Consider the following 26,631-nt stretch of genomic DNA (forward strand, 5'->3'; position numbering starts at 1 on the left):
ACTCTCCCTATCATGGGCTCTACCCACGCATTTAATCTTCTCCCACAGACACTGTACACTCTCCCTATCATGGGCTCTACCCACGCATTTAATCTCCTCCCACAGAACCTGTACACTCTCCCTATCATGGGCTCTACCCACGCATTTAATCTTCTCCCACAGACACTGTACACTGTCCCCTATCATGGACACTAGCCACTCATTTAACCTCCTTCGGAAAAGCTCTGGATAATAAGTTCCTGATATCCCACAGTAATAAAGCAAAACTCCAGAATATTGTTTCATCCTCCCTATTCACCCTGATCTGTTAGCCTCCACAGACAACAGTTCCCAACAGCACAGGAAGCATCATGTCCCATGTAGTCTTTTCCATTCTTCACCCAGAGGGAGGTCAGCAGTTGAAAGTGATTGCCAGGATGGATGGCTCAGGCCCAGGGCACTGGGGTCCTCGAAGAAACAGCTGGATTATGTAATGGGGAGTCGGCAGGGTGAGAGCGAATGGGCCAAACCAGTCATGTGACCACAGCTTCTACCTGCCCTGCAAAATCCAATCCCATTCCCAATCCCATTTATCCAGCTCCTTATTAGAGAAGCAAATTGCTTCAACTTCAGCTGCTGTTGCTGGGAGCCTGTTCCATGAGAAGTGTTTCAGCTAACCTCTCAATTCATTAAATTTGTTAACTTGAACACTGCGTCCTTTAGTTCTGTGCTCTCAGTGTAAGTCAAGCGTCTGAATTTAGTTTGTGAACTTGAGGCCCATCATTGGGCATGGCAGGACTTAACCTCCGCCGCCACAAGAATGCACCTCTTGACCCTGGCTTGGGTTGCCAATCATCCCAGATTATCATGGAGTCTCCAGAAATTAAAAATTAATTGTTGTGAGCAACCCAGGAGAAAGATCACAGGGGCATAAAAAATTATTGGAAATGGGGAAAAAAGGCTACTTGACTGACGTCAAGAATCAGTCAATGGGTTAACGAAGAGTCTGTTTGATTGGTGTGGGAAGGCGCTGCACCGTGAGGATGGACGTGTTAGGTGACCAATGGCGGGAGTGTGGGGGTGGGGGCGATTTGACGGTGGGAGGTCATGTGATGAAATCTCTCCGAATACATCCAATCAGAGATAGCAACCCTATCTGGCTTATTTAATGGAGAATTGCTATAAATGTGGCCTCTGTCTAGAATAATGCCAGAGAATGTCTGTGGCACACCTGTATAAATTTGATAACATTTTCCTTCTCAAATTTGGCACCAGCTGAAACCGCCGTCAGCGCAGAATGGGGAGAATATCCTGCTGTGATGTATTGAGCATGTTACCACCAAAATGGCTCATAGGCTAAAACCTTACAGTAATTACAAGCAAGAGAGGAAGTAAGCGAGAAGGTGGGTGAACATACCACATTGCACTTGCTGCCCTGAGGTACACTGAAAGGAATATCTCGTGAGGTACGGGTGGAAGAATTGACACTGCGAGTTCAGCCTTTCGTAACACTTATCATGTTTCATGCAGCACCTGCAAAATAAACAGACAGAATCAGTGGCCCCTTACAGTAAATATGGGCACAGTTGTGTGGTGGTTAGTAATTCACAGACCTGCACTAATAATCCAGAGAACTGTAAGTTCAAATCCCATCATGGCAGTTTGAGAATTTGAATTCAATTGAAATAATCTGGAAATAAAAAGTTGGCATCAGTAAAAGTGACCATGAAGCTGTCAGATTGTCGTAAAAACCCAACTGGTTCACTAATGTCCTTTAGGAAAGGAAATATGTCGTCCTTACCCTGTCTGGCCTATATACGACTAGCCCCACACCAACGTGGTTGACTCTCAACTGCCCTCTGAATTGGCCTAGCAAGCTACCATCACTTTCTCAGGGCAACAAGGGATGGGTAATAAATGCTGGCCTTGCCAGCGACGCCCACCTGAGGTGAAGGTAGTCCCTGTGGCTAAGACTTTAAACTGAGGTCCATGCCTCTCCCACAAGTTCAGGCAGCTCTGTCTGAAGATGAGCAGGGAGTCTAACATAACATAGAATTTCATGGAATATACACCACAGAAACAGGCCATTCGGCCCAACCAGTCCATGTCTGCATTTATGCGCCACTCGAGTCTCCTCCCGTCCTTCCTCATCTAACTTTATCAGCATAAGCATCTATTCCCTTCTCCCTCATATGCTTATCTAGCTTCCCCTTAAATGCATCTGTGCTATTCACCTCAACCACTCCCTGTGGTAGCGAGTTCCACATTCTCACCGCTCTTTGGGTAAAGAAGCTCCTTCTGAATTCTTTATTTGATTTCTTGGTGACTATCTTATATTGATGGCCTCTAGTTTAGCTCTTCCCCACAAGTGGAAAAACTCTCTCTGTATCCATTCTATCAAAACCTTTCATAATTTTAAAGATCTCTATTAGGTCACCCCTCAGCCTTCTCTTTTCAAGAGAAAATAGACCCAGCCTGTTCATCCTTTCCTGATAGGTGTACCCTCGCATTTCTGGTATCATTCTTGTAAATCATTTTTGCACCTTCTCCAGCGCCTCTATATCCTTTCTATAATATGGCGACCAGAACTGTACGCAGTACTCCAAGTGTGGTCTAACCAAGGTTCGATACAGGTTTAGCATAACTTCCCTACTTTTCAATTCTATCCCTCTAGAAATAAACCTTGGTGCTTGGTTTGCTTTTTTTAATGGCCTTGTTAACCTGAGTTGCTACTTTGTGATTTGTGTATTTGTACTCCCAGATCTGTTTGTTCCTCTACCCCATTTAGATTCTTATTTTCTAAGTAATATATGACCTCCTTATTTTTTCTTACCAAAATGTAATACCTCACACTTATCTGTGTTGAAATTCATTTGCCAATTATATGCACAATCTGCTAGTTTATTAATGTCTTCTTATAATTTCATAGAATCATAGAATGGCTACAGCACAGAAGGAGGCCATTCGGCCCGTCCAGCCTGTGCCGACTCTCTGCACTTCAGCTCGCCCCACACCCCTGCACTTTCCCCGTAGCCCTGCAAATTTTTTTCCTTCAGGTACTTATCCAACTCCCTTTTGAAAGCCATGACTGAGTCTGCCTCCACCACCCTTTCAGGCAGTGCATTCCAGATCCTAACCACTCGCTGCGTAAATTTTTTTTTCCTCATGTCGCCCTTGGTTCTTTTGACAATCACCTTAAATCTGTGTCCTCTGGTTCTCAACCCTTCTGCCAATGGGAACAGTTTATCTCTATCCACTCTGTCCCGACCCCTCATGATTTTGAACACATCTATCAAATCTCCTCTCAACCTTCTCCGCTCCGCACAGAGCTTGTAGACAGAGCTGTGAGCTTCGCAAGCGGAGTGATTCACAAGCAGAGTGAGGGAGTTTGTGAGCGCAGGAATTGGTGGAGAGGAGGAAGGCGGTGGAGACGTCTGACTGAAAAGGAGGAGTGGAGCCACAGAACCCAAGGTCTCTAAGTTAACAGACATGAGAGCAGACCTGTGGGAGAGCGAGAGGAGCAACCACAAATAAAGGTAGGCCCAAGAGCCCGGGGGGAGCGTGAGTACCAGGGAGCGAGGTAAGTGATGACAGCGCAAGGGAAGGAGCTGATTGGTGAGTAGTTGGTGTTTTTTTTTTAAGTCTTATCTTTATTTTTGTTAAGTTACTTAAAAAAAAAAGTTAGTTAATAGTCGAGTAAATAAAGGCATGGCAGGGCAGCTCAGTCCAGCGGAATGTACATCCTGTGCCATGTGGGAACTCCATGATGCTGCCGCTGTCCAGGACAACCACGTGTGCAGGAGGTGTCGTCAGCTGGAGGAGCTCTGGGTTTTGGAGCTTGAGCAGCAGCTGGCACCACTGAAGTGCATCCGCGAGGCTGAGTGCTACGTGGATAGCACGTTTCAGGAGGTGGTCACTGTAGTGTTCGAGTATCAATAATACACGGACTGCAGGAGAACAATAAAACAGGTATTTACTGAACAGAGGGTAAACGTAAGACTGACGTACAGAAGCCTGCTATGGCTTTTTATACAGGTGTGGTCACTGCCGGTACTGCAGTATAAATCAGTTCTTCTCTTAAAGGTACATACACAACAATTCCTCCCCTTTTAGATAAACAGTACATAACATTCATTTAACAACTAAATAATAACTAATTACAATTACAATTTTCTCTGCACTATATACATCAACTGAAATAATTATTTATAAGTTCAGTCTTTGAGGAGGCTTCCTGATCCTGACTGGATAGCGCCTTTCTCGAGTATCCTGTTCTTGCGGAGGAGTCGATTCTGGCTCATTGTCATTGGTTGGTTCGCCAGCTTCCAATACCACTGCTTCTGAGGTAGACGCAATCTGTACTTCGGGTTCATTACCAGGTGCACATGCTCGTGGTATGGGTTTGGCTTGTTCCTGTGACTCTAGAATCTGGTCAGCATGGCGTCTCACGATGCTCTCTCCAACGTCCACTGTGTACATTAGTGGTCCCTGCTGTGTGCATATCGTTCCTGGCTGCCATTTTTCTGTTTGGTAGTCGTGGGACAAGACTGGTTACCCTATCTTGAAGCTCCTGGTTGTCTTCTCATTGATGTGCTGGAATTGCTTATCCTCAACATCTCGTCTTATGTTTGGTTTGAGCAAATCCAGGCGACATCTTAGCCTTCGGTTGAAGAACATTATGGCTGGAGCTTGGTTGGTGACTGCATGTGTCGCATTCCGGTAAGCAAACAAGAAATTATCTACCTTGTGTTGTAGTGGTATGTCGTCGTTATACATCGCCTTTATTGCCTTTTTAAAGGTCTGAACAAACCTCTCAGCCAATCCATTTGTGGCTGGATGATATGGGGCAGATGTGTAATGTTTCACCCCATTATTCCTCAGAAACCTCCGGAAATCCTCGGACACAAACTGTGGCCCATTGTCGGAGCAAATCTGTTCTGGCAAGCCATTCCTGGCGAAGATGGTCCGTAGGACTGCAATAGTTTTCTCCGTGGTGGTGGAGGACATTTTGATGACCTCTGGCCATTTCGAATGGGCATCCACGGCGATTAGAAGCATTGAGTCCATAAATGGACCAGCAAAATCAATGTGTACCCGTTGCCATGGAGATGAGGGCCACTCCCATGGGTGTAGCGGGGCCTGTGGTGGAGCGTTTTGGACCTTCTGGCATCCTGTGCATCTCTTGGTCATATCCTCGATTTCTTTATCGATTCCCGGCCACCACACAAACGCCCTGGCTAGGCTTTTCATTTTTACCCCTCCCAGATGACCCTCATGAAGCTCATTGAGCACTCTATCTCTCAACTTGGGTGGAATTACCACTCGGGATCCACACATCAAGGTCCCCCGGCACACTGACAGCTGTTCTCTCCTTGGCGAAAATGCTGGCAACAGTGAGTTGCCATGTGCTGGCCATCCCTTCACCGTCAAATCATAGACCCGAGAGAGTGTCGGGTCATTTCGGGTTTCCTTCTCTATACTTGAGTTTGTAACTGGTAGACATTTGACTATGGTCGCATAGAATATCTCAACAGGGTCCACTGCAGGTGCTTCCTCTACCGTAGGCAACGGTAGGCGCGAGAGCCCATCAGCATTTCCATGCTGTTTCGTACCCTTGTACTCTATGTCGTACTGATGTGCCCCCAGAAAAAGTGACCATCTTTGCAGCCGTTGCGCCGTCATCACCGGACCGCCCTTCTTTGGGTTAAAAATGGAGACCAGGGGCTGATGATCAGTCAGTAGGGTGAATTTCTGCCCGTGCAGATAGTGATTGAACTTCTTCACCCCCCACACCAGGCTGAGGGCCTCCCTGTCAATCTGGGCGTAGTTACGCTCGGCTGAGGTTAACGAGAGCGATGCAAAGGCTATTGGCCTCTCTGAACCATCAAGGAATTTGTGTGATAGCACCGCTCCAATGCCGTAGGGAAAAGCATCACATGCCAACCAAATCGGTAGTGTTGGGTTGTAGTGGGCCAATACTTCTTTTGAAGTGATTAGGCATTTACATTTCTGAAAGGCACGCTTACACTCATCACTCCATTTCCATGTTACTCCAGTTTGCAGCAGGGCGTTCAGTGGGTGCAGAATTGTAGATAAATTCGGCAAGAACTTATGGTAGTAGTTCACCAACCCGAGAAACGACCTCAGTTGCGACACATTTTCCGGTGCTGGAGCCTTGACTACAGCCTCAATCTTGTCTGGCGACTTATGCAACCCTTCCTCATCAATCATGTGGCCACAATATGAGATTTGTCTCCTGAAGAACTCACATTTGGGGCGGTTGGCTCGTAGCCCATATTCCTGCAATCTAGTGAGCACCTGCTCCAGGTTGGCAAGGTGTTCAGTCATTTTCGCCTGTAACCAGGATGTCGTCCAAATAACACTGGGTCCCCGGGATCCCTTGCAGGACTTGTTCCATCGCCCTCTGCCAAATAGCCGGGGCTGATGCTACCCCGAATACCAGCCTTTGTGAGTGTTTATCATGAGGTATTTCCTAGATGCTTCTTCCACCTCCATTTGTAGATACGCTTGGGCCAGATCAATCTTCATAAAGCGTTTCCCTCCAGATAGTGAGGCGAAAATATCTTCTATCCGTGGAAGTGGATATTGTACTGTGTGCAGGACTGGGTTCACAGTTACCTTGAAGTCCCCACAGATGCGAACCTTCTTCGGCTCCCCAGGCGTGCTGCTCAATGATTTCTTCATTACAGGAACGATGGGTGTGGCCCACTCGCTCCAGTCCACCTTGGACAGCACACCCGAACGCTCCAGACTCTCCAGTTCTGCTTCAACGGCTGGGCGGATCGCGTACAGTACCGGTCTGGCCTTAAAAAATTTTGGGTTTGCGTTATCTTCGATTTTTATCGTTGCCTTTACTCCTTTTAGAGTCCCAAGTCCTTGTTGGAACACCTCTTTCGCGTCAGTTAGAATTTTTTGACAGTCGTCCAGGTGTGACGTCATCATCCATTTTGTCAGTCACAGTTAGCGCCTGCATGGAATGCCAATCCAATTGTATTTTTCGGATCCATTCACGTCCCAATAATGGTGGTCCTCCATCTTGTAGTATATTTAGATACAGTTTCTGTGTTTCCTTGCCGTTGTATTTAACTGGCACCCTTATTTTTCCTCTGGGGTAGACTTTTTGCCCCGTGTATGTCTTCAATACAATGGACATGTCCTTCAAGGGTATGTGTGAGAATAGCCGCTCATAGTCTCGTCGATTCATGACAGTTAGGGCTGATCCTGTATCCAATTCCATCTTTACTTGGGACCCTGCTATCATGAGGGTGACCCAAATGGTTCGGTGATCCTCCTTTGCGATCACGTTGTGTAACTTTAGACAACTTGGACTCCTGCTCCTGGAGTCATTATCACTCTCCTGATCTTCCGAACTACTGTCTGTCATTTTTTTTACTTTCTTGTACTTTTCCTTAGTAGTTCTTGTAGTGTTGGTTTTCTTTCCCGACCTGCAGACTCTTGCTATATGTCCCATTTTCCCACATTGCCTGCATACTTTGTCCTTAAACCAGCAGTCCTTCTGATCATGGGTTGTTCTGCCGCAGCGATAGCACTTTTCTGCTCCATACGCCATTTCGTTAGCGCTGTATTCTTGTGGTTTCTGTTGTATTTCCGCAGCTCCCCGTGCTGCTGCTTCGTAGGATACTGCCACGCTGAAAGCCTGTTCTAGCGTCAGGTCCTTTTCCGAAAGTAGTCGTTTCTGGGTTCCTTCACTCTGGAGCCCGCAGACAAACTTATCCCGTAAGGTGTCTGCCAGTCCTGCTCCAAACTGGCAGTGCTTCGATAACTTGCGTAGTTCCGTAAGATAGTCAGCATTGTTCTCATCTTTGTGCTGGTTTCTTTTATGGAACTTGAATCTTTCTGCTATCAGCAGCGGTGTAGGGTTTAGGTGTTCCTGTAAGATATTAACAATCTCTTCAAAACTTTTCTCCATTGGTTTAGCTGGGGTAATTAAATTCCGCAATAGGCCGTACGTTCTCGCGCCCATCAAATTTAATAATACCGACGCCTTCTTTCCATCGGCCACCTCATTGGCATTGCAGTACACTTCAATTCTTTCCACATACGTGGTCCAGTCTTCTACCTCGTTGTCGAAAGCGGTGATACCGCCACTCTTCGGCATCTTGGGTGATTTAAAATGGCGCCTCCCGTGCTTTTTCTTCTTCCCCAATGGAATAAAATGGCGCCTCCCGTGCTTTTCCTTCTTCCCCAATGGAATAAAATGGCGACTCCTGCGCTTTTCCTTCTTCCCCTTGCTGCCACGCTGCTCCTAGCGTTCTACAGGGTAATGGCGGCGACCCGCGGCTTTGGCGTGTCTCACTTTTCCTTCCCCTCGTTTTATTTTCTCTACACTGCCCAGTTCTTGAGCACCGACTGCACCTTGTGCGCTCCACCCTCTCTCTCTCTCTTTCCTCCCGACGACGCTGCGCGGCCCCTTTGCAGAGCCGCTCGATCGAGCTCGAGCCCGCCGCAGTCCGGAAGGGTCAGCGCAGTACCTGCTACCAGCACGATATGCTGGAACACCTTGACTGGGGAGCCAAGCCCAGCTCTCCACAGCCTCTCCTGCAATTCTCCGAACTCCGATGGATCCTTGGGCGGTTGCCCGCGGTCGACGCCCGTTGCTCTGACTTCGACCTCCAAGAAGCTTCTTCTCAGGGAAAGATCCCCGTGAGGTGATGCAGTACTGCAGGTGAGTTCGAACCTGCTCGTCGCCAGTGTAGTGTCCGCGTATCAATAATACACGGACTGCAGGAGAACAATAAAACAGGTATTTACTGAACAGAGGGTAAACTTAAGACTGACGTACAGAAGCCTGCTGTGGCTTTTTAGACAGGTGTGGTCACTGCCGGTACTGCAGTATAAATCAGTTCTTCTCTTAAAGGTACATACACAACAGTCACCCCGCAGCTAAGGAGTGCGCAGGCAGAGAGGGAATGAATGACTGCCAGACAAAAGAGGAGTGCCAGGCAGGTAGTGCAGGAGTCCCCTGAGTGCATCTCGCTCTCCAACCAGTATTCTGTTCTGAATACTGGTGCAGGCGATGGATCCTCTGGGTTGACGTGTACTCCTTCCGCTGTATGTTGCCTCCCTGGTGTCAGGGTTAAGGATGTCACTGAGTGGCTGCAGAACATTGAGGGGGGGAGGGCGAACAGCCAGAGGTCGTGGTCCATATTGGTACCAACGACATAGGTAGAAAGAGGGATGAGGTCCTGCAGGCAGATTTTAGGGAGCTATGAAAGAGATTAAAAAGCAGGACCTCAAAGGTAGTAATCTCTGGATTACTCCCAGTGCCACGCGTGAGTGAGTATAGAAATAGGAGGATACAGCAGATGAATGCGTGGCTGGAGAGATGGTGCAGGAGGGAGGGCTTCAGATTCCTGGGGTATTGGGGCCGATTCTGGGGGAGGTGGGACCTGTACAGACCGGATGGGTTGCACCTCAACAGAGCCGGTACCAATATCCTCGTGGGGAGGTTTGCTAGTGCTGTTGGGGAGGGTTTAAACTAAGTTGGCGGGGGATGGGCACCAGGATGTAGCATTAGAAAGGAGAAACAATGGGCACAAAGGATTGGGAGAGACGGATAGCACTGAAGTAAGAAATAGTAAGGTATTAGGTGGGGTCAGGCTAAAAGATAGGTTTACAGTGTATGTATGTGAACGCATGAAGCACAGTAAACAAGGTTGGTGAGCTGCAGGCACAAATAGCCACATGAGAATACGATGTTGTGGCAAGAACAGAGACCTTGCTCAAAAAGGGCAGGATTGGGTATTAAATATTCCTGGATATAGGGTGTTCAGGAAAGATAGGGAAGGAAAGATAGGAGGTGGTGTTGCAGTATTGGTTGAGGAGAATGTTACAGTGCTGGAGAGGGAGGATGTCCTGGAGGGGTCAAGGACAGAATATATAGGGCTAGAGTTAAGAAATAATAGAGGTGCCATTAAACTACTAGGTGTATTCTATAGGCCACCAAATAGTGGGAAAAATATGGAGGAGCAAATTTGCAGGGAAATTACAGAGAGGTGCAAGAACTGTAGAGCAGTGATAATGGGGGACTTCAGCTATCGTAATACAGACTGGAATAGTAATTGTTGAATCTGTGAATCTTTAGGTAGTGGTCTTTCAAATAATCGACAGAGACGTGATTTGATTTAAATGGATAGAAGGGGTTGACTCGTTCCTGTGACTCTAGGATCTGGTCGACATGGCGTCTCACAATGTTCTCCCCAACATCCACTGTGTACATTAGTGGCCCCTTTTCACTAGATTGAAGGAATATGGGCTCCGAGCTAATCGCCACAAATGCGAGTATTTCCAGAAGCAGATCTCGTATTATGGCCACGTTATTGATGAGGAGGGGTTACATAAGTCCCCTGAAAAGATTGAGGCAGTAGTCAAGGCTCCAGCACCGGAAAATGTGTCACAACTGAGGTCGTTCCTCGGGCTGGTGAACTATTACCATAAGTTCTTGCCGAATTTGTCTACACCCACTGAACACCCAACTGCAAACAGGGGTACCATGGAAGTAGAATGATGAATGTAAACGAGCTTTCCAGAAGTGCAAAGAATTGATCACATCAAAAGAGGTGTTGGCTCATTTCAACCCAGCACTATCAATTCAGTTGGCGTGTGATGCATCACCCTATGGTATTGGAGCGTTGCTGTCGCACAAATTCCCGGACGGCTCGGAGAGCCCAGTAGCCTTTGCGTCTCGGTCACTAACCTCAGCTGAGCGTAACTACGCCCAGATTGACAGGGAGGCCCTCAGCCTAGTGTGGGGAGTGAAAAAGTTCAACTACTATCTGCACGGGCAGAAGTTCACCTTGCTGACTGACCACCAACCACTTGTCTCCATCTTTAATCCAAAGAAGGGCGTTCCGGTGATGACTGCGCAACGGCTACAAAGATGGTCCCTCTTTCTAGGGGCGAACCAATATGAAATAGAGTATAAGGGCACGAAACAGCATGGAAACGCTGATGGGCTATCACGCCTGCCACTGCCTACTGCGGAGGAAGCACCAGCAGTGGACCCTGTCGAAATATTTTATTTGACTGTAATTGAACGCTTGCCAGTAACTAACGCGGATATAGAGAAGGAGACCCGAAATGACCCGACACTGTCTCGGGTATATGACTTGACGGCGAAGGGATGGCCAACACATGGCGACTCACTGTTGCCAGCATTCTCATCCAGAAGAGAACAGCTGTCAGTATGCCAGGGGACCTTGATGTGTGGATCCCGAGTGGTAATTCCACCCAAGTTAAGGGAGAGAGTGCTCAATGAGCTTCACGAAGGCCATCTGGGAGGGGTGAAAATGAAAAGCCTTGCTAGGGCTTATGTGTGGTGGCCGGGGATCGATCAGCAAATCGGGGACCTGACCAAGAGCTGCTCAGGATGCCAGAAGGTCCAAAATGCACCACCACATGCCCCTCTACACCCATGGGCGTGGCCCTCCTCTCCATGGCAACGGGTGCATATTGATTTTGCTGGTCCATTCATGGACTCAATGTTTTTAATAGCCGTGGATGCACACTTGAAATGGCCTGAGGTGATCAAAATGTCCTCCACCACCACGGAGAAAACGATTGCAGTCCTACGGACCATATTTGCCAGGAACAGCTTGCCAGAGCAGATTTGCTCTGATAACGGACCACAGTTTGTGTCCGAAGAGTTTCGGAAATTTATGAAAAGGAATGGGGTAAGGCATTACACATCCGCCCCGTATCATCCAGCCACAAATGGATTGGCTGAGAGGTTCGTACAAACCTTTAAAAAGGCAGTAAGGGCCATGTGCGATGACGACATTCCACTGCAGCATAAGGTGGACAATTTCCTGTTAGCCTACAGAAATGCGACACATGCAGTCACCAACCAGACCCCGGCCATGATGTTCTTTAACCGAAGGTTGAGATCTCGTCTGGATTTGCTCAGACCAAATGTACAAAGAGATGTTGAAAATAAGCAATTTCAGCACATCAATGAGATGCCGACAAGGAGCTTCAATGTAGGGCAACCAGTCTTGGCCCGCGACTACCGAACAGAGAAATGGCAACCAGGAACGATATGCACACGGCAGGGGCCACTAATGTACACAGTGGATGTTGGGGAGAACATTGTGAGACGCCATGTCGACCAGATCCTAGAGTCACAGGAACGAGTCAACCCCTTCTATCCATTTAAATCAAATCCCGTCTCTGTCGATTATTTGAAAGACCACTACCTAAAGATTCACGGATTCAACAGTAATAGTGTAAAAGGCAGAGAGGAGGAAGAATTTCTGAAGTGTGTTCAGGAGCACTTTCTTAATCAGTGGACTTCAAGAGGACATAGACAGGCTGGTAGAATGGGTGGACATGTGGCAGATGACATTTAATGCAGAAAAGTGTGAAGTGATACATTTTGGTAGAAAGAATGAGGAGAGGAAATATAAACGAAAGGGTACAATCCTAAAGGAGACGCATGAACAGAGAGACCTGGGGGTATATGTGCACAAATCGTTGAAGGTGGCAGGGCAGGTTGAGAAAGCAGTTAAAAAAGCTTACAGGATCCTGGGCTTCATGAATAGAGGTATAGGGCTGGATTTTACCTTAGATCTGGAGGTCGAGGCTGGACTGCTGTTTTTCGGGTTTCAGTCCCGCCCCCAGCGACATCTGACGAACAGACGCTATTTTCCCTTAAGCCCGCCCTGCGGGCTTGCCGACCAGTTAAGGGAAAGCCGGTGTCGGATGACGTCAGTGCATGACGCTTCATCTGCCGGTTTTGTTAAAGTGACAGGCACCATAATTTTTTGACAGATGAATTGTCAGTGTTTGACAGCATTGAGGTGCTGTCAAACACTGACAATCACTGTCCAAAGGTGAGCCTTTTCACCCAGGGTCTCCAGTGACTCTCTCCTTAGGATGAAACAGATGACAGCTGCATGTGAGATTACAGAAGCCATCTGCCACTTCTCCCGATTAGATGAGGCTGCACAAACACATCACAGCTTGTCACCTGCAGAAGCATCAAACCACAGTAAAAAAAAATTCCCAACATTCTCTCGCCTGTCATACTTACCAGTGTCCCATTGTAGCCTTCACACTATCTCTGCAGCTGTCATTTCTACAGTTACAGTACAACAGACCCACAGCTCACCTCACTTACCCAGGCGGGAAGCCCGCAGCTGTAGGCGCAAAATGGGAAAAAGCCTCTTAACTGCCAGTGAACTACATGTTAACAGGCAGTTCATTGGCTCTAATCCCCTTCCCGCCACTAGGAGATGGGTCCCTGCGCAAATCGGGGTCCCGCCTCCCGGGAAGATCGTTTGGAGGCAGTTTGGGAGCAGGTTTGGGACCTGCTCCCATTTTTTACCATTTTGCCACCAGTCCCGCCTCCAAACCCGCCCCCTGAGTGCCGGCAAAATCCCCCCCATAGAGTACAAAAATGTGGAAATTATGATGAACCTGTATAAAACACTGGACTATTGTGTCCAATTCTGGGCTCTGCACTGTAGGAAGGATATGAAGACCTTAGAGAGGGTGCAGAAAAGATTTACGAGAATGATTTCAGGGATGAGGGACTTCAGTGCAGCTTAGGTTGATTGGCTATGATAAATTGACCCTTAGTGTTAGGGGGATTAAATACGTGGGGTTACGGGGATAGGGTGGGATATGTGTTGGCGTGGGGGTTATGGGGATCGGGTGGGATATGTGTCGGTGCAGACTCGATGGGCCGAAATGGCCTCTATCTGCACTGTGGGGTTTCTGTGATTCTGTGTGATTCTGTGATAGACTGGAGAAGCTGGGGTTGTTCTCCTTCATAGAATCATAGAATGGTTACAGCACAGAAGACGACCATTCGGCCTGTCGAGCCTGTGCTGGCTCTCTGCAAGGGCACCTCAGCTAGTTCCACTCCCCCGTCCTTTGCTGAATTCTAAAATCCTTCCAATCCTCAGGCTTACTACTTTTTTTGGCAACATTATAAACCTCTTCCTTTGATCTAATACTATTTTTAACTTATCTTGTTAGCCATGGTTGGACCACTTTTCCTGTGGGGTTTTTGTGCCTTAAAGGAATGTATATTTGTTGTAAGTTATGTATTAATTCTTTAAATACTAGCCATTGCTTATCTACCACCATACCTTTTTAATGTAGTTTCCCAATCTACCTTAGCCAACTCGCCCCTCATACCTACGTAGTTTGCTTTGTTTAGATTTACGACCCTAGTTCGGACTTAACTTACAACCGTGACTACACTTCAAAAATAATTCCTTGGCTGGAAAGTGCTTTGGTGTGTCCTGATGTCATGAAAGGCGCTATATAAATGCAAGTTCCTTTGATCCTCTGTTTGCTGTGAGAGCGGGACTGACTTCAGTTGTCCACCAGAGGGAGCAATGAGTTTAGAGCTAGAAGCTTGGTTGCAAAGTGCCGTGAAATCATCATCCTCTTAGGCAGTCCCTCGGAGCTGAGGATGACTTGCTTCCACAGTAAAAATGAATTCTCAGGTGGCTGATGAGTCCAATGCGGGACCTGCAGTCTCTGTCACAGGTGGGGCAGACGGTGGTTGAAGGGGCGGGTGGGTGGGGTGCTTGGGTTGACGTGTACTCCTTCCGCTGTTTGCGCTTGGCTTCCGCTTGTTCCCGGCGAAGAGACTCCAGGTGTTCGGCGCCTTCCCGGATGCTTCTCCTCCACTTCGTGCAGTCTTGGGCCAGGGATTCCCAGGTGTCAGTGGGGATGTTGCACTTTTTCAAGGAGGCTTTGAGGGTGTCCTTGAAGCGTTTCCTCTGCCCTCCTGGGGCTCTCTTGCCGTGTCAGAGCTCTGAGTAGGGCGCTTGTTTTGGGAGTCTCGTATCGGGCATGCGGACGTTGTGGCCCGTCCATCGGAGCTGATTGAGCATGGTCAAAGCTTCGATGCTGGGGATGTTGGCCTGAGCAAGAACACTGACGTTGGTGCGCCTATCCTGCTAATGGATTTGCAGGATCTTGCAGAGGCAGCGTTGGTGGCACCTCTCCAGTGCTTTGAGGTGCCTGCTGTACATGGTCCATGTCTCTGAGGCATACAGCAGGGCGGGTATCACTACTGCTCTGTAGACCATGAGCTTAGTGCCGGGTTTGAGGTCCTGGTCTTCAAACACTCTCTTCCTCAGGCGACCGAAGGTTGCACTGGCACACTGAAGGCAGTGTTGGACTTTGTCATCGACGTCTGCCCTTGTTGACAGTAGGCTCCCGAGGTATGGAAAGTGGTCCACGTTGTCCAAGCCCTTGTCATGGCAAGGCTTCAAGTACAAGGTTCCAAGCACTGGCATCTGCTGGACTACGTCATCATCCGAGCGAGGAACCGCAAGGACGTTCGCATCACCCGCATCATGACAGAAGCTGACGACTGCTGGACAGACCACCTAATCCGTTCTGTCATCTCCATCAATGTAGCCCCAAAACAGTGGCGGCAACAGAAACAATGCCGCAGGAAAATCAATGCCGGAGCACTCAAAGACCCCGCTAAGAAAGCCCTATTCAGCCTGCGCCTCACAACCACAGCCGTGAAATCACAGGGCTGGGAGGGACTGCCTCTCAACCACCCCACTCCCAGGAGCAACTTCATCCTTTGAAGCGGCACTGTTGGTAATTGCACTGCCCAGCATAGCACTGAGCCCTACAGACTCGGTAGATCCAGGTTTGATCTTGGCCATGTTGAATCATTTCAAGTGCAGTTCCTTCTGCTGTTTTAATAAAAGTGTAACTAACACATACGCTGCGATTTCAACCTTTGGATTTTCATGGGCTTTCGTCTTTCCTTCTCTTGAAGGTTCCATCTCCCTTAATGAGGTATGGTTCCACCTAACCCCATACGCAGCCATTACTCATTGTAAACCTTGCCAGCCGACTACACCCTCATGTCTTGTGGGTGTTTCTATATCTCTCTGACACTCCATGTATGTGTAAAACCCTCTCTCTGGCTCGCTATCCTTGTGTGTCTCTCTCTGTCTCTCTGTGTCTGCGACTTTGTGCTTATCTCTGTCTTTGTGTGTTTCTTTCTGTGCCTTTCATTCTGTGTTTCTGTCTTTGTCTCACCAGCTTTGAATCTTTATCTATCTCTGACTATGTACATCTCTCTCTATGTCTCTGTCTCTATCTCGCTGTCTCTCCCACTCTCTATCTCTCTCTCCTCATCTGTCAATTCAATTCAATTCAATTCAAATCGCTTTATTGGCATGACAAGTTACATCTTATGTTGCCAAAGCATTGGAAAACATTCATGTTTGTTCACAAAAATACAGATCTATCCATACAGTGTATAAACAGATATATCCCTGAGTGTATAAATATATACTTTCATATAATTTATATATACTCTTTTCTTATATTTACTGGTTGTCCCTCTGTTTATGTGTCTCTTTCTGTTTGTTTCTCTCTGTCTCCTTCTCCGGCAGACACGATGAGCCGAATGGCCTCCTTCTGTGCCATCAACTTCTATGATTCTCATCTCTGTGTATGTATCTCTATCTCTTTGTGTGGCTCTCTCTCACTCTGTGTGACTCTCTCTCACTCTGTGTGACTCTCTCACTCTGTGTGGCTCTCTCTCACTCTGTGTGACTCTCTCTCACACTGTGTGGCTCTCTCTCACTCTGTGTGGCTCTCTCTCACTCTGTGTGGCTCTCTCTCACTCTGTGTGGCTCTCTCTCACTCTGTGTGGCTCTCTCTCACTCTGTGTGACTCTCTCTCACTCTGTGTGACTCTCTCTCACTCTGTGTGGCTCTCTCACTCTGTGTGACTCTCTCTCACTCTGTGTGGCTCTCTCTCACTCTGTGTGGCTCTCTCTCACTCTGTGTGACTCTCTCTCACTCTGTGTGGCTCTCTCTCACTCTGTGTGGCTCTCTCTCACTCTGTGTGACTCTCTCTCACTCTGTGTGGCTCTCTCTCACTCTGTGTGACTCTCTCTCACTCTGTGTGACTCTCTCACTCTGTGTGACTCTCTCACTCTGTGTGGCTCTCTCTCACTCTGTGTGACTCTCTCTCACTCTGTGTGACTCTCTCTCACTCTGTGTGGCTCTCTATCTCTTTGTGTGGCTCTCTCTCACTCTGTGTGATGCTCTCTCACTCTGTGTGGCTCTCTCTCACTGTGTGACTCTCTCACTCTGTGTGGCTCTCTCTCTCTCTCTGTGGCTCTCTCTCACTCTGTGTGACTCTCTCTCACTCTGTGTGACTCTCTCTCACTCTGTGTGACTCTCTCTCACTCTGTGTGGCTCTCTCTCAGTCTGTGTGACTCTCTCACTCTGTGTGGCTCTCTCTCACTCTGTGTGACTCTCTCTCACTCTGTGTGACTCTCTCTCACTCTGTGTGGCTCTCTCTCACTCTGTGTGACTCTCTCTCACACTGTGTGACTCTCTCTCACTCTGTGTGACGCTCTCTCACTCTGTGTGGCTCTCTCTCACTCTGTGTGGCTCTCTCTCACTCTGTGTGACTCTCTGTCACTCTTTGTGGCTCTCTCTCACTCTATGTGGCTCTCTCTCACTCTGTGTGGCTCTCTCTCACTCTGTGTGACTCTCACTCTGTGTGGCTCTCTCTCACTCTGTGTGGCTCTCTCTCACTCTGTGTGACTCTCACTCTGTGTGGCTCTCTCTCTGTGTGGCTCTCTCTCACTCTGTGTGACTCTCTCTCACTCTGTGTGACTCTCACTCTGTGTGGCTCTCTCTCTCACTCTGTGTGGCTCTCTCTCACTCTGTGTGACTCTCACTCTGTGTGGCTCTCACTCTGTGTGGCACTCTCTCTCACTCTGTGTGGCTCTCTCTCACTCTGTGTGACTCTCACTCTGTGTGGCTCTCTCTCTCTCTGTGTGGCTCTCTCTCTCTCTGTGTGGCCCTCTCTCACTCTGTGTGACTCTCTCTCACTCTGTGTGACTCTCTCTCACTCTGTGCGACTCTCTCTCACTCTGTGTGACTCTCTCTCTCACTCTGTGTGGCTCTCTCTCACTCTGTGACTCTCTCTCACACCGTGTGGCTCTCTCTGACTCTGTGTGGCTCTCTCTCACTCTGTTTCCCTCTCTGTGTCTCACTGTAATGCTCTCTAATTCTCCATTTGATCAGAAATCTGTGCTGATCTCTACACTGAAACTAAATAGTAAGCATATTTATAGACGTTCCCTTACTTAGTAACTTTTAGTATTGCATATTGGTTTGAATATGTAATTTGGAGGAGGGTGTGCACAAGAGGCCAGAGTTGGGGGAATACGTTCAGGGGATTGTAGGGCTGGAGGAAATTACAGAAGTAGGGAGGGTTGAGGCCATGAAGGGATTTAAAAACAAGGATGGGAATTGGATTTGAAATAGGAGGTGTTGGGGGAACAAGAGCTTATGTCAGTCAGCGAGCACTTGGGTGATGGGTGAATGGGACTTAGCGAGAGTTAGGACACGGGCAGCAGAGTTTTGGATGAGCTGAAGTTTATGGAGGGTGGAATTGGGAGGCCGGCCAGGAGAGCGTTGGAATAGTCGAGTGTGGAGGTGACAAAGGTGTGAATGAGAGTTTCAGCAGCAGATGGGCTGAGACAGGCGATGTTAACGAGGTGGAAACTGGCAGTCTTGGTGATGGAGAGGATACGGGGTCAGACGCTCAACTGAGGGTTGAATAGGTTACTGAGATTGCAAACAGTCTTATTCAGCCTGAGGCAGTGAGCAAAGAGGTAGTTGGAATTGGTGATAAGGGAACGGAGTTGTGGCGGGGGCTGAAGACAATGGCCCAGAAATTCAGGTCGGGGGCTTCCCGCGGGTGTAAGCCTCCGACCTGCACTTACCTTGCGTGCCAGCAATTGAGCTGTAGGCAATTGAGAAATAGGAGGTGTTGGAGGAACAAGAGGTTATGTAGGTCAGCGAGCACTTGGGTGATGGGTGAATGGGACTTAGCGAGAGTTATGAACTTACCTTGTAAAAAGCAGGCCTTATGCCTGCTTTTTACATTTCTAAATCCTGCAGGCTTACGATCCCGGGAAAACCTGCAAAAAAAACCGAAGTTCGATGCGCACGCGCAGCCTCTCCTGCGCACGCGTTCGACCTCTGAACCCCTTCGTTCAGAGGAACGGAAGTGCCGGTTTCCCACGCATGCGCGGTGCATGCAGAAAACCAGCACTTCCATTCGGCCTACGGGTGAGCACCCCGTGCGTATTCACCCGTGGAGACCCGAATTTCTGGGCCATTGGCTTTGGTCTTCCCAATGTTTAATACGAGGAAAGAGCAGCTCATGCAGAACTGGATGTCGGACAAGCAGTCTGGCAGAGGCTGCGGAGGGGTTGAGAGAGCTGGTGGAGAGGTAGAATTGGGTGTCATCGGTCTACAGGAGTAAGCTGGCCCCATATTTTCCGATGCATTTGAGGGACAGTAAGCAAATGAAGAAGAAGAAGGGCCAAGAATGTCCTTTGGGAACTCCAGATGTAATGGAGCAGTGGGCAGGACAAAAAGCAATTGCTAGAGATTCTCTTGCTCTGACTGGAAAGGTAAGGATAGAATCTTATACAAAGATAAAGAAGGCCTTTCATCCCATTCACTCTCATCAAGGGTGCCACCCCTGAGTCAGCAGGTCGTGGGTTCAAGCCCCACGCCAGAGACTTGAACACAAAATCTAGGCTGACACTCCAGTGAAGTATTGAGGGAGTGCTGCACTGTCGGAGGCGCTGTCTTTCAGATGAGACATTAAATCGAGGCCTCGTCTGCCCTCTCAGATGGATGTAAAAGACCCCATGGCACTATTCAAAGAAGAGCAGGGGAGTTCTGCCGGTGTCTTGGCCAACATTGTTCACTTAATCATCACCTGAAATGGATGATCTGGTCATTTACTTCATTGCAGTTTGTGGGTGCTTGCTGTGCGCAAATTGGCTGCCGTGTTTCCTACATTACAATAGTGACTATACTTCAGAAGATCTTCATTGGCTTCCTGAGGTCGTGGAAAGTGCTAAATAAATGCAAGTCCTTTTTGAATACTGACTCCACTGTCTCCACATTACAGCATCTGAATCTCTCTTAATGGATGGGCAATTAATGCTGGCCTTGCCAGCGACGCCCACATCCCATGAACGAATAAAAAAACAATGAATCTAGTGTCTTTTCCTCAATGACCATTCATGGCAATCTGTTGAACATCTTTTGTGCAAATAAATGGTGTCTCTTCTAAACTTGTCTTTCCCAGCACTGACTCTGTCACTCGTTCTGCTGCCCCCAGGTACCTTTAAAGTCCTGTTCTGGGTTTACCTTTTCTATCCTACTTAGTATCTTAAGCCCCGATTTTAACCAAACCCACTTGGCAGGAATGGGTCAAATGACAGATTTACATTCCATCCAATATAAAGTCAACGGAATGTAAAATTGGGCAGGGTGTAAAAGGGCATCGGACTCAAACTGCTCCATTACCATTAGGTAGAATTGTTAAATTCGGGGGCTTTACATTGTAATAGCCCCTGCTGAATGGAACAAAGGAGGTAGATTTCCATTGCTGCCTGGTCGTTAATCGGGCAATTTCTGCTACCAACGTGGGATCCTCTCTACCTGAATTTCCTCTCTGTGCCCCACCCAGGCAATGGGAGAGATGGAAATCTAAGCCCCGTTCTCACCCCCCCCCACCCCCCCCCCCCCAGGTGTGTAGATGTTGAGCAAGGCAGGATGGGACTCCCAGGGCATGCCAGTGCACGACGGCTACTCGGGTTAGCTACCAAGAGCAGCTGGCACCGTAAAACAACAGTTCCCTCCCACCATTGAGTCAGCACCCTTTTGGGAGAGATGTTGGAGTTGGAAAGGATGCTTAAAGAAGGAATGAGTCAGATTGATGTGAGGCATCCAAGCTGGCAGTACCAGTCAGTCCGGTCTATCGCTTTCCCGGCTCCACGCACGCCGCACCAGCAGCCGTAGTTAAGGTAGCGCCAAGTTATCTGAAGGATGTTCTTCCCAGTAGTGCAGGACACCACTTTGGCCAGCTGCAGGATATCACGTCTGTGACGCATGTGCTGTCCACGTACTTGCAGCATCAACAGTAAGACTATGAGTCCTGTGGAGAAAAGGAGAGTGAGGGTGTGAGCTGTGGACAGAAATTCTCAGAATCCATAATTTGAGATAAAGTTAGTGAGCATTTTATGAAATTCATGGTTACTCGAGGACAATTATCAAGTATTTGCTAAAGGCAAGTCATACTTGACAAAGATAACGAGCTTTTTGAAGAAGGTATGAAGGGAATGCAGTTGATGGTATGTGAATTTTTAGATGTTTGATTAGGTGTCTCATAAAAGGCTTATTCGAATAATTCAGGTATATGGTACAAGAGGAAATGTAGCAGCATGGATAGAAAGTTGGGTCATGGACAGGAAACAGAGTTAGAGTAAATGGGTGTTGCTCAGATTGGGGAAGGGTTAGAAGTGGTGTACCCCAATGGTCAGTGCTGGGTAGACTATCATTCTTGGTATGTATAGATGATTTGGACTTGGGCAAAGGGAACATAATATTAACATTTGCCAATGACATAAAAGTAGGAGGTTTTGCAAAGAGTGAGGAGGACTGTAAGAGACTTCAGGAAGACACATGGGCAAGCAGGTGGCAGATGCAATTTAATGTGGATAAGTACGAGGTAGTAGATTTTGGGAGGAAAAGCAAGAAATGAGTGCATACGCTCAATGGAAAGACACTGAAGAGTGTGGATGAACAGAGGGACCCAGGGTTCAAATATATAATTCTCTAAAAATGTGAATACAGGTAGATGCAGCAAGCAATTAGGAATGCATATAGTTTGTTAGCCTTTATTGCAAAAGGATTGGAGTATAAGAGCAAAGAAGTCTTACTGCAATTATATTGAATCAAAGAATCATAGAAATTTACAGCACAGAAGGCGGCCATTTGGCCCATCATGTCTGTGCTGGCTGAAAAAAGCCATCTAGCTTAATCCCACTTTCCAACTCTTGGTCCATAGCCTTGTAGGTTACAGCACTTAAAGTGCCTATCCAAGTACTTTTTAAATGTGACGAGGGTTTCTACCTCTACCACCCTTTCAGGCAGTGTGTTCCAGGCCCCCACCACCCTCGGTGGAAAAAGGTTCTCCTCAACTCCCCTCTAATCCTTCTACCAATTACTTTAAATCTATGCCCCTGGTTATTGACCTCTGCTAAGGGAAATATGTCCTTCTTCTCCACTCTATCTAGGCCCATCATAATTTAATACACCTCAATTAAGTCTCCTCTGCTCCAAAGAAAATAATCCCAGCCTATCGAATCTTTCTTCATAGCTAAAATTCTCCAGTCCAGGCAACATCCTCGTAAATCTCCTCTGTACCCTCTCTAGTGCGATCACAACTTTCCTGTAATGTGGTGACCAGAACTGGTACTCTAGCTATGGCTTAACTAGTGTTTTGTACAGTTCTAGCATAACCTCGCTGCTCTTATATTCTATGCCTCGGATAATAAAGGAAAGTATCTCGTATGCCTTCTTAACTACCCCATCTACTTGTCCTACTACCTTCAGGGATCTGTGGACACGCACTCCAAGGTCCCTCTGTTCCTCTGCACTTCTCAATATCCTACCATTTATTATGTATTCCCTTGCCTTGTTAGCCCTCCCCAAATGCATTACCTCACACTTCTCTGGATTGAATTCTTTTTGCCACTTTTCTGCCCACCTGACCAGTCCATTGATATCTTCCTGCAGTCTACAGCTTTCTTCCTCACTATCAACCACACGGCCAATTTTTGTATCATCTGCAAACTTCTTAATCATGCCCCCTACATTGATGTCTAAATCATTGATATATACCACAAAAAGCAAGGGACCCAGTACTGAGCCCTGAAGAACCCTACTGGAAATAGCCTTCCAGTCACAAAAACACCCATCGACCATTACTCTTCACTTCCTGCCACTGAGTCATTTTTGGATCCACTTTTGCCTTGGATCCCATGGGCTTTTACTTTTCTGACCAGTCTACCATGTGGGACCTTGTCAAAAGCCTTGCTAATATCCATATAGAATACATCAAACGTGCTTAACTCATCGACCCTCCTTGTTACCTCCTCAAATAATTCAATCAAGTTAGTCAGACACGACCTTCTCTTAACAAGTCCATGCTGACTGTCCTTGATTAATCCGTGCCTTTCTAAATGACGATTAATACTGTCCCTCAGAATTTTTTCCAATAATTTTCCCACCACCGAGGTTAGGTTAACTGACCTGTAATTACTTGGTCTATCCCTTTCTCCCTTTTTAAACAACAGTACAACATTAGCGGTCCTCTAGTCCTCTGGCATCACACCTGTAGCCAGAGAGGATTGGAAAATGATGGTCAGAGCCTCAGCTATTTCCTCCCTTGCTTCTCTTAACAGCCTGGGATACATTTCATCCGGGCCTGGCAATTTATCTACTTTCAAAGATGCTAAACCCTTAAATATTTCCTATCTCACTGTTTAATCTCATCTAATATTTCATACTCCTCCTCCTTAACTACAATGTCTGCATCGTCCCTCTCTTTTGTGAAGACAGACGCAAAGTATTAATTTAGAACCATGCCCACGTCTTCCGCCTCCAAACACAGGTTACCTTTTTTCTCTCTAATAGGCCTTCTGAGGAATTGTGAATTCCTGTGAAGTCTTGTAAAGGTCTTTAGGGGGAAAAATTGGGTTGATATGTGCCTCTCGTTCGCACCCCCTGGAGGCGCTAACAGGGCGGAAATCCCCTAGCGCCCGGGCGCGGCACCACTAACGCCTCCCACGTAATTCAGCGGGAGGTTAGCGGCGGTGGTAGCTGGTAGCACCCCGCAGCACTGCGCAACCGGCAATGACGTCATCGCTGTGTGCAGCGCCCTGGCTGCAAACATCCCTTGCGCCCTCTGACCTATTGGCGGACGATATGTCCAACAGAGCCAGGGGGTAATTTTTGCAGCAGGTGGCCATTTTTTTTTGGTCGACTGCCAGCACCTGCCCCCTTCCCCTTTTTTCCTCGGGGTGCCGGCCGCGATCGCTCAGCCCAGCACGCCTCTTGAGTGCCGGGCTGTTTTCATGGCACCTCGCTCCCCGGTGGTCTAGCAGAGCCCCGGTGCGCGCAGCGCTAGGCCCCTCCCCTTTAATCAGGGGAGAAGGCCTGCAATGACGAGGCGCTATGTGCCGATGCGTGTGTCGCTGTTGCACGTATTGCCACAATCTTCAGTTATAGCGCCCCAAGAAGGAGGTGGAGCGCTTCCAGTAGCTTCCTGCTTGGGCCGCTACTATTGAATTTCCAGCGGAGGGGTGCTAACTTTTTGGGAGGGTGCTAAAATTAGCATCCCGGTGACATTAGCACCCCAAAACGGACACCATCCAATTTCTCCCCCCCCCCAATTTCTCTAATTTTGTCAACTTTTGTCTCACGCTTATATCACTTCCACCATTTACCCATCTCCTGTTTTCGATTTAAACACTTTGCAACAAGTCATTCTACTTCGTCTCTCTTGCGTGTATGTGGGGGTGGGGGGGTGACCTTTGGATGGCCAAACAGCAGAGTGCGCTGGCCCGTCGCCCATTCTGGGGGCAAAGAGGTGGCCTTGATTTTGAGGCTATGGACTCCGGCCTCGTTTACATCGGCCAGTGATCTGCACGGTGCCAAACGGGCATCACAAGGCACCTCGCTGAATTAAGGCTGCCAATTTGGGCTACCACCGGTGGCTGCCAAGCAGGTGTGTGGGGGCTGGGGGAAAGGTTCGTGATCGCAGTGGGGGGTGGTCCCAGGTTGACAGTGGCCCAGATTATTTTTGTCAGGCACTCTTGTTCCTCCAGGCCCCACAAAAATATCAAACATACCGTGCGTGGCTGGGCCTCTTTGGCTCTATTGCCCTGCATGGTGCATGTTCCAAACTATGATGGCATTCAGGGTCCCCCTGACCCTGACCCTGACCAGGACCCCTATTTGTATATTAAAAGGGACTTAGAACCTGAAACAGGCGGCCTTTCAAATACAGCCGGTCGCATTGCCAGTGTAGGCTACCGACCCCCATACTGAAACCGTTAACATAAGGCAAAACAAGTTAAAATCCACCCCTGTGTGTGCTATTTCCCCTCCCTCTTCCCCTTGTTCTATTCCTTTTTAAATACTGTCCATCTGTAATATCTTTCAGTTCTGTCGAAGGGCCCACAGCTGAAACGTTAACTCGCTCCTTCTCTCCACAGATGCTGACTGGCCTGCTGTGTATTTCCAGCAGTTCCTGCTTTCGCTTGAAATCGCTATTGGTTTTTACTCACGGAGGAACAACAACAACAACTTGTATTTATATAAAGCGCCTTTAACGTAGTAAAACATCCCAAGGCGCTTCACAGGAGCGATTATCAAACAAAATTTGGCACCGAGCCACATAAAGAGATATTGGGTCAGATGAGGTAGGTTTTAAGGAGCATCCTAAAGGAGGAAAGAGAGGTAGAGAGATGGAGAGATTTAGGGAGGGAATTCCAGAGCTTGGGGCCTTGGCAGCTGAAGGCACGGCCACCACTGGTGGAGTGATTATAATCAGGGAGGCTCAAGAGGCCAGAATTAGAGGAGTGCAGATATCTTTGGGGGGTTGTGGGGCTGGAGGAGGTCAAAGAGATGGGGAGGAGCGAGGCCATGGAGAGATTTGAAAACAAGGATGAGAATTTTGAAATCGAGACGTTGCTTAACCAGCAGCCAGTGTAGGTCAGCGCGCACAGGGGTGATGGGATGTAAACTGAAATGGGATACAAATTTGACTTTGGCGGTGGTGCAGTATGGTCAACGGCGAATCGACAGCCTGATCCACAGTCTGCCCGATTTTCTTTTTCATTGACATCAAACGAGCTGCCTATTCGCTGACTCCCGTTTTGCACCATCACCCGAGACAAACGTATACCCCAATGCGTTTGTGTCACATTTCCCCATCCACTATCTTAATGGAGGATTCGGACCGAGGAAGGTTGTACAAATGTGCTAGTCATTAATTGGCTATTTGCACCAGCCTCACAGTGCTGTATAATTGGGATTGTTATCACCGAGCTTTGTGCTTTCTCTAAATAGCACATTCCGAATGCTGAAATTAATTTTGATTTAATTTAATAACTTCCTACCTCTCTGAAATTAGCCCTGTATTATTCAGAAAGAACATTCAAAAAAGAAAAATATAAAAGTGAAATGCCTCGAACTCACCAGTACAAATCCGCAGGATAGTCCCACGTTTAGCTGGCATATTCCAAAACTCTCCTTTGCTGGCTGCAAACTGCCTTTTCCCTTCAAACCTCAGTGGGCTCTGTCTGTTTTCTTTTGAGGTTTTAATCTTGCCTTTTTTTGCTGTAATTATAGCAAATTGATGCAACATTTACTCACCCTGCCACTCCCTTGAAGCACTGATTTACTTTGTAGAAGAATGCACATTGTGCCATGTGAGCTTGAATCTTTCTCTCAGCAACAAGGGAAACAAACGAAAAAAATACAACTTTAAATACACACGAGGTGTGGGGTCCATCCCCTGACATGGGGTGTGTCCCCTCACCCACTGCCAGTGGTGGGATTCAGACAGTGGCGGAGCAGAGACTGACCACCTTCTCATTGAAATATTGTTTTCGCAAATTCATGATTTGTTCCCATGAGCTGACAACAACAATAACAACAACTTGTATTTATATAGACTCTTTAAATTAGAAAAAAACATCCCAAGGGTTTCACAGAAGCA

At 47.7% G+C, this 26,631-nt stretch overlaps 1 protein-coding gene across 1 annotated transcript in view; it reads right to left on the reverse strand.

Annotated features, from left to right (window-relative positions):
• The window catches only part of LOC147114687 (basic phospholipase A2 nigroxin A-like), a 33,451-nt gene extending 7,210 nt beyond the window's left edge, over positions 1 to 26,241 (reverse strand). Inside the window, exons 1-3 of the mRNA XM_085992103.1 lie at positions 26,109 to 26,241; positions 20,805 to 20,997; positions 1,397 to 1,512 (exon numbers count right to left, since the gene is read on the reverse strand). Of these exons, the coding sequence (XP_085848229.1) occupies positions 1,397 to 1,512; positions 20,805 to 20,997; positions 26,109 to 26,148 (349 nt within the window). The 5' untranslated portion in view covers positions 26,149 to 26,241. The remainder of the gene's footprint in view (positions 1 to 1,396; positions 1,513 to 20,804; positions 20,998 to 26,108) is intronic.
• Positions 26,242 to 26,631: the final 390 nt, after the last annotated feature.

This window comes from Somniosus microcephalus, chromosome 7, assembly GCF_052327205.1.
Source record: "Somniosus microcephalus isolate GS21.2 chromosome 7, FLI_Smic_1.0, whole genome shotgun sequence".
Lineage (NCBI taxonomy): Eukaryota > Metazoa > Chordata > Chondrichthyes > Squaliformes > Somniosidae > Somniosus > Somniosus microcephalus.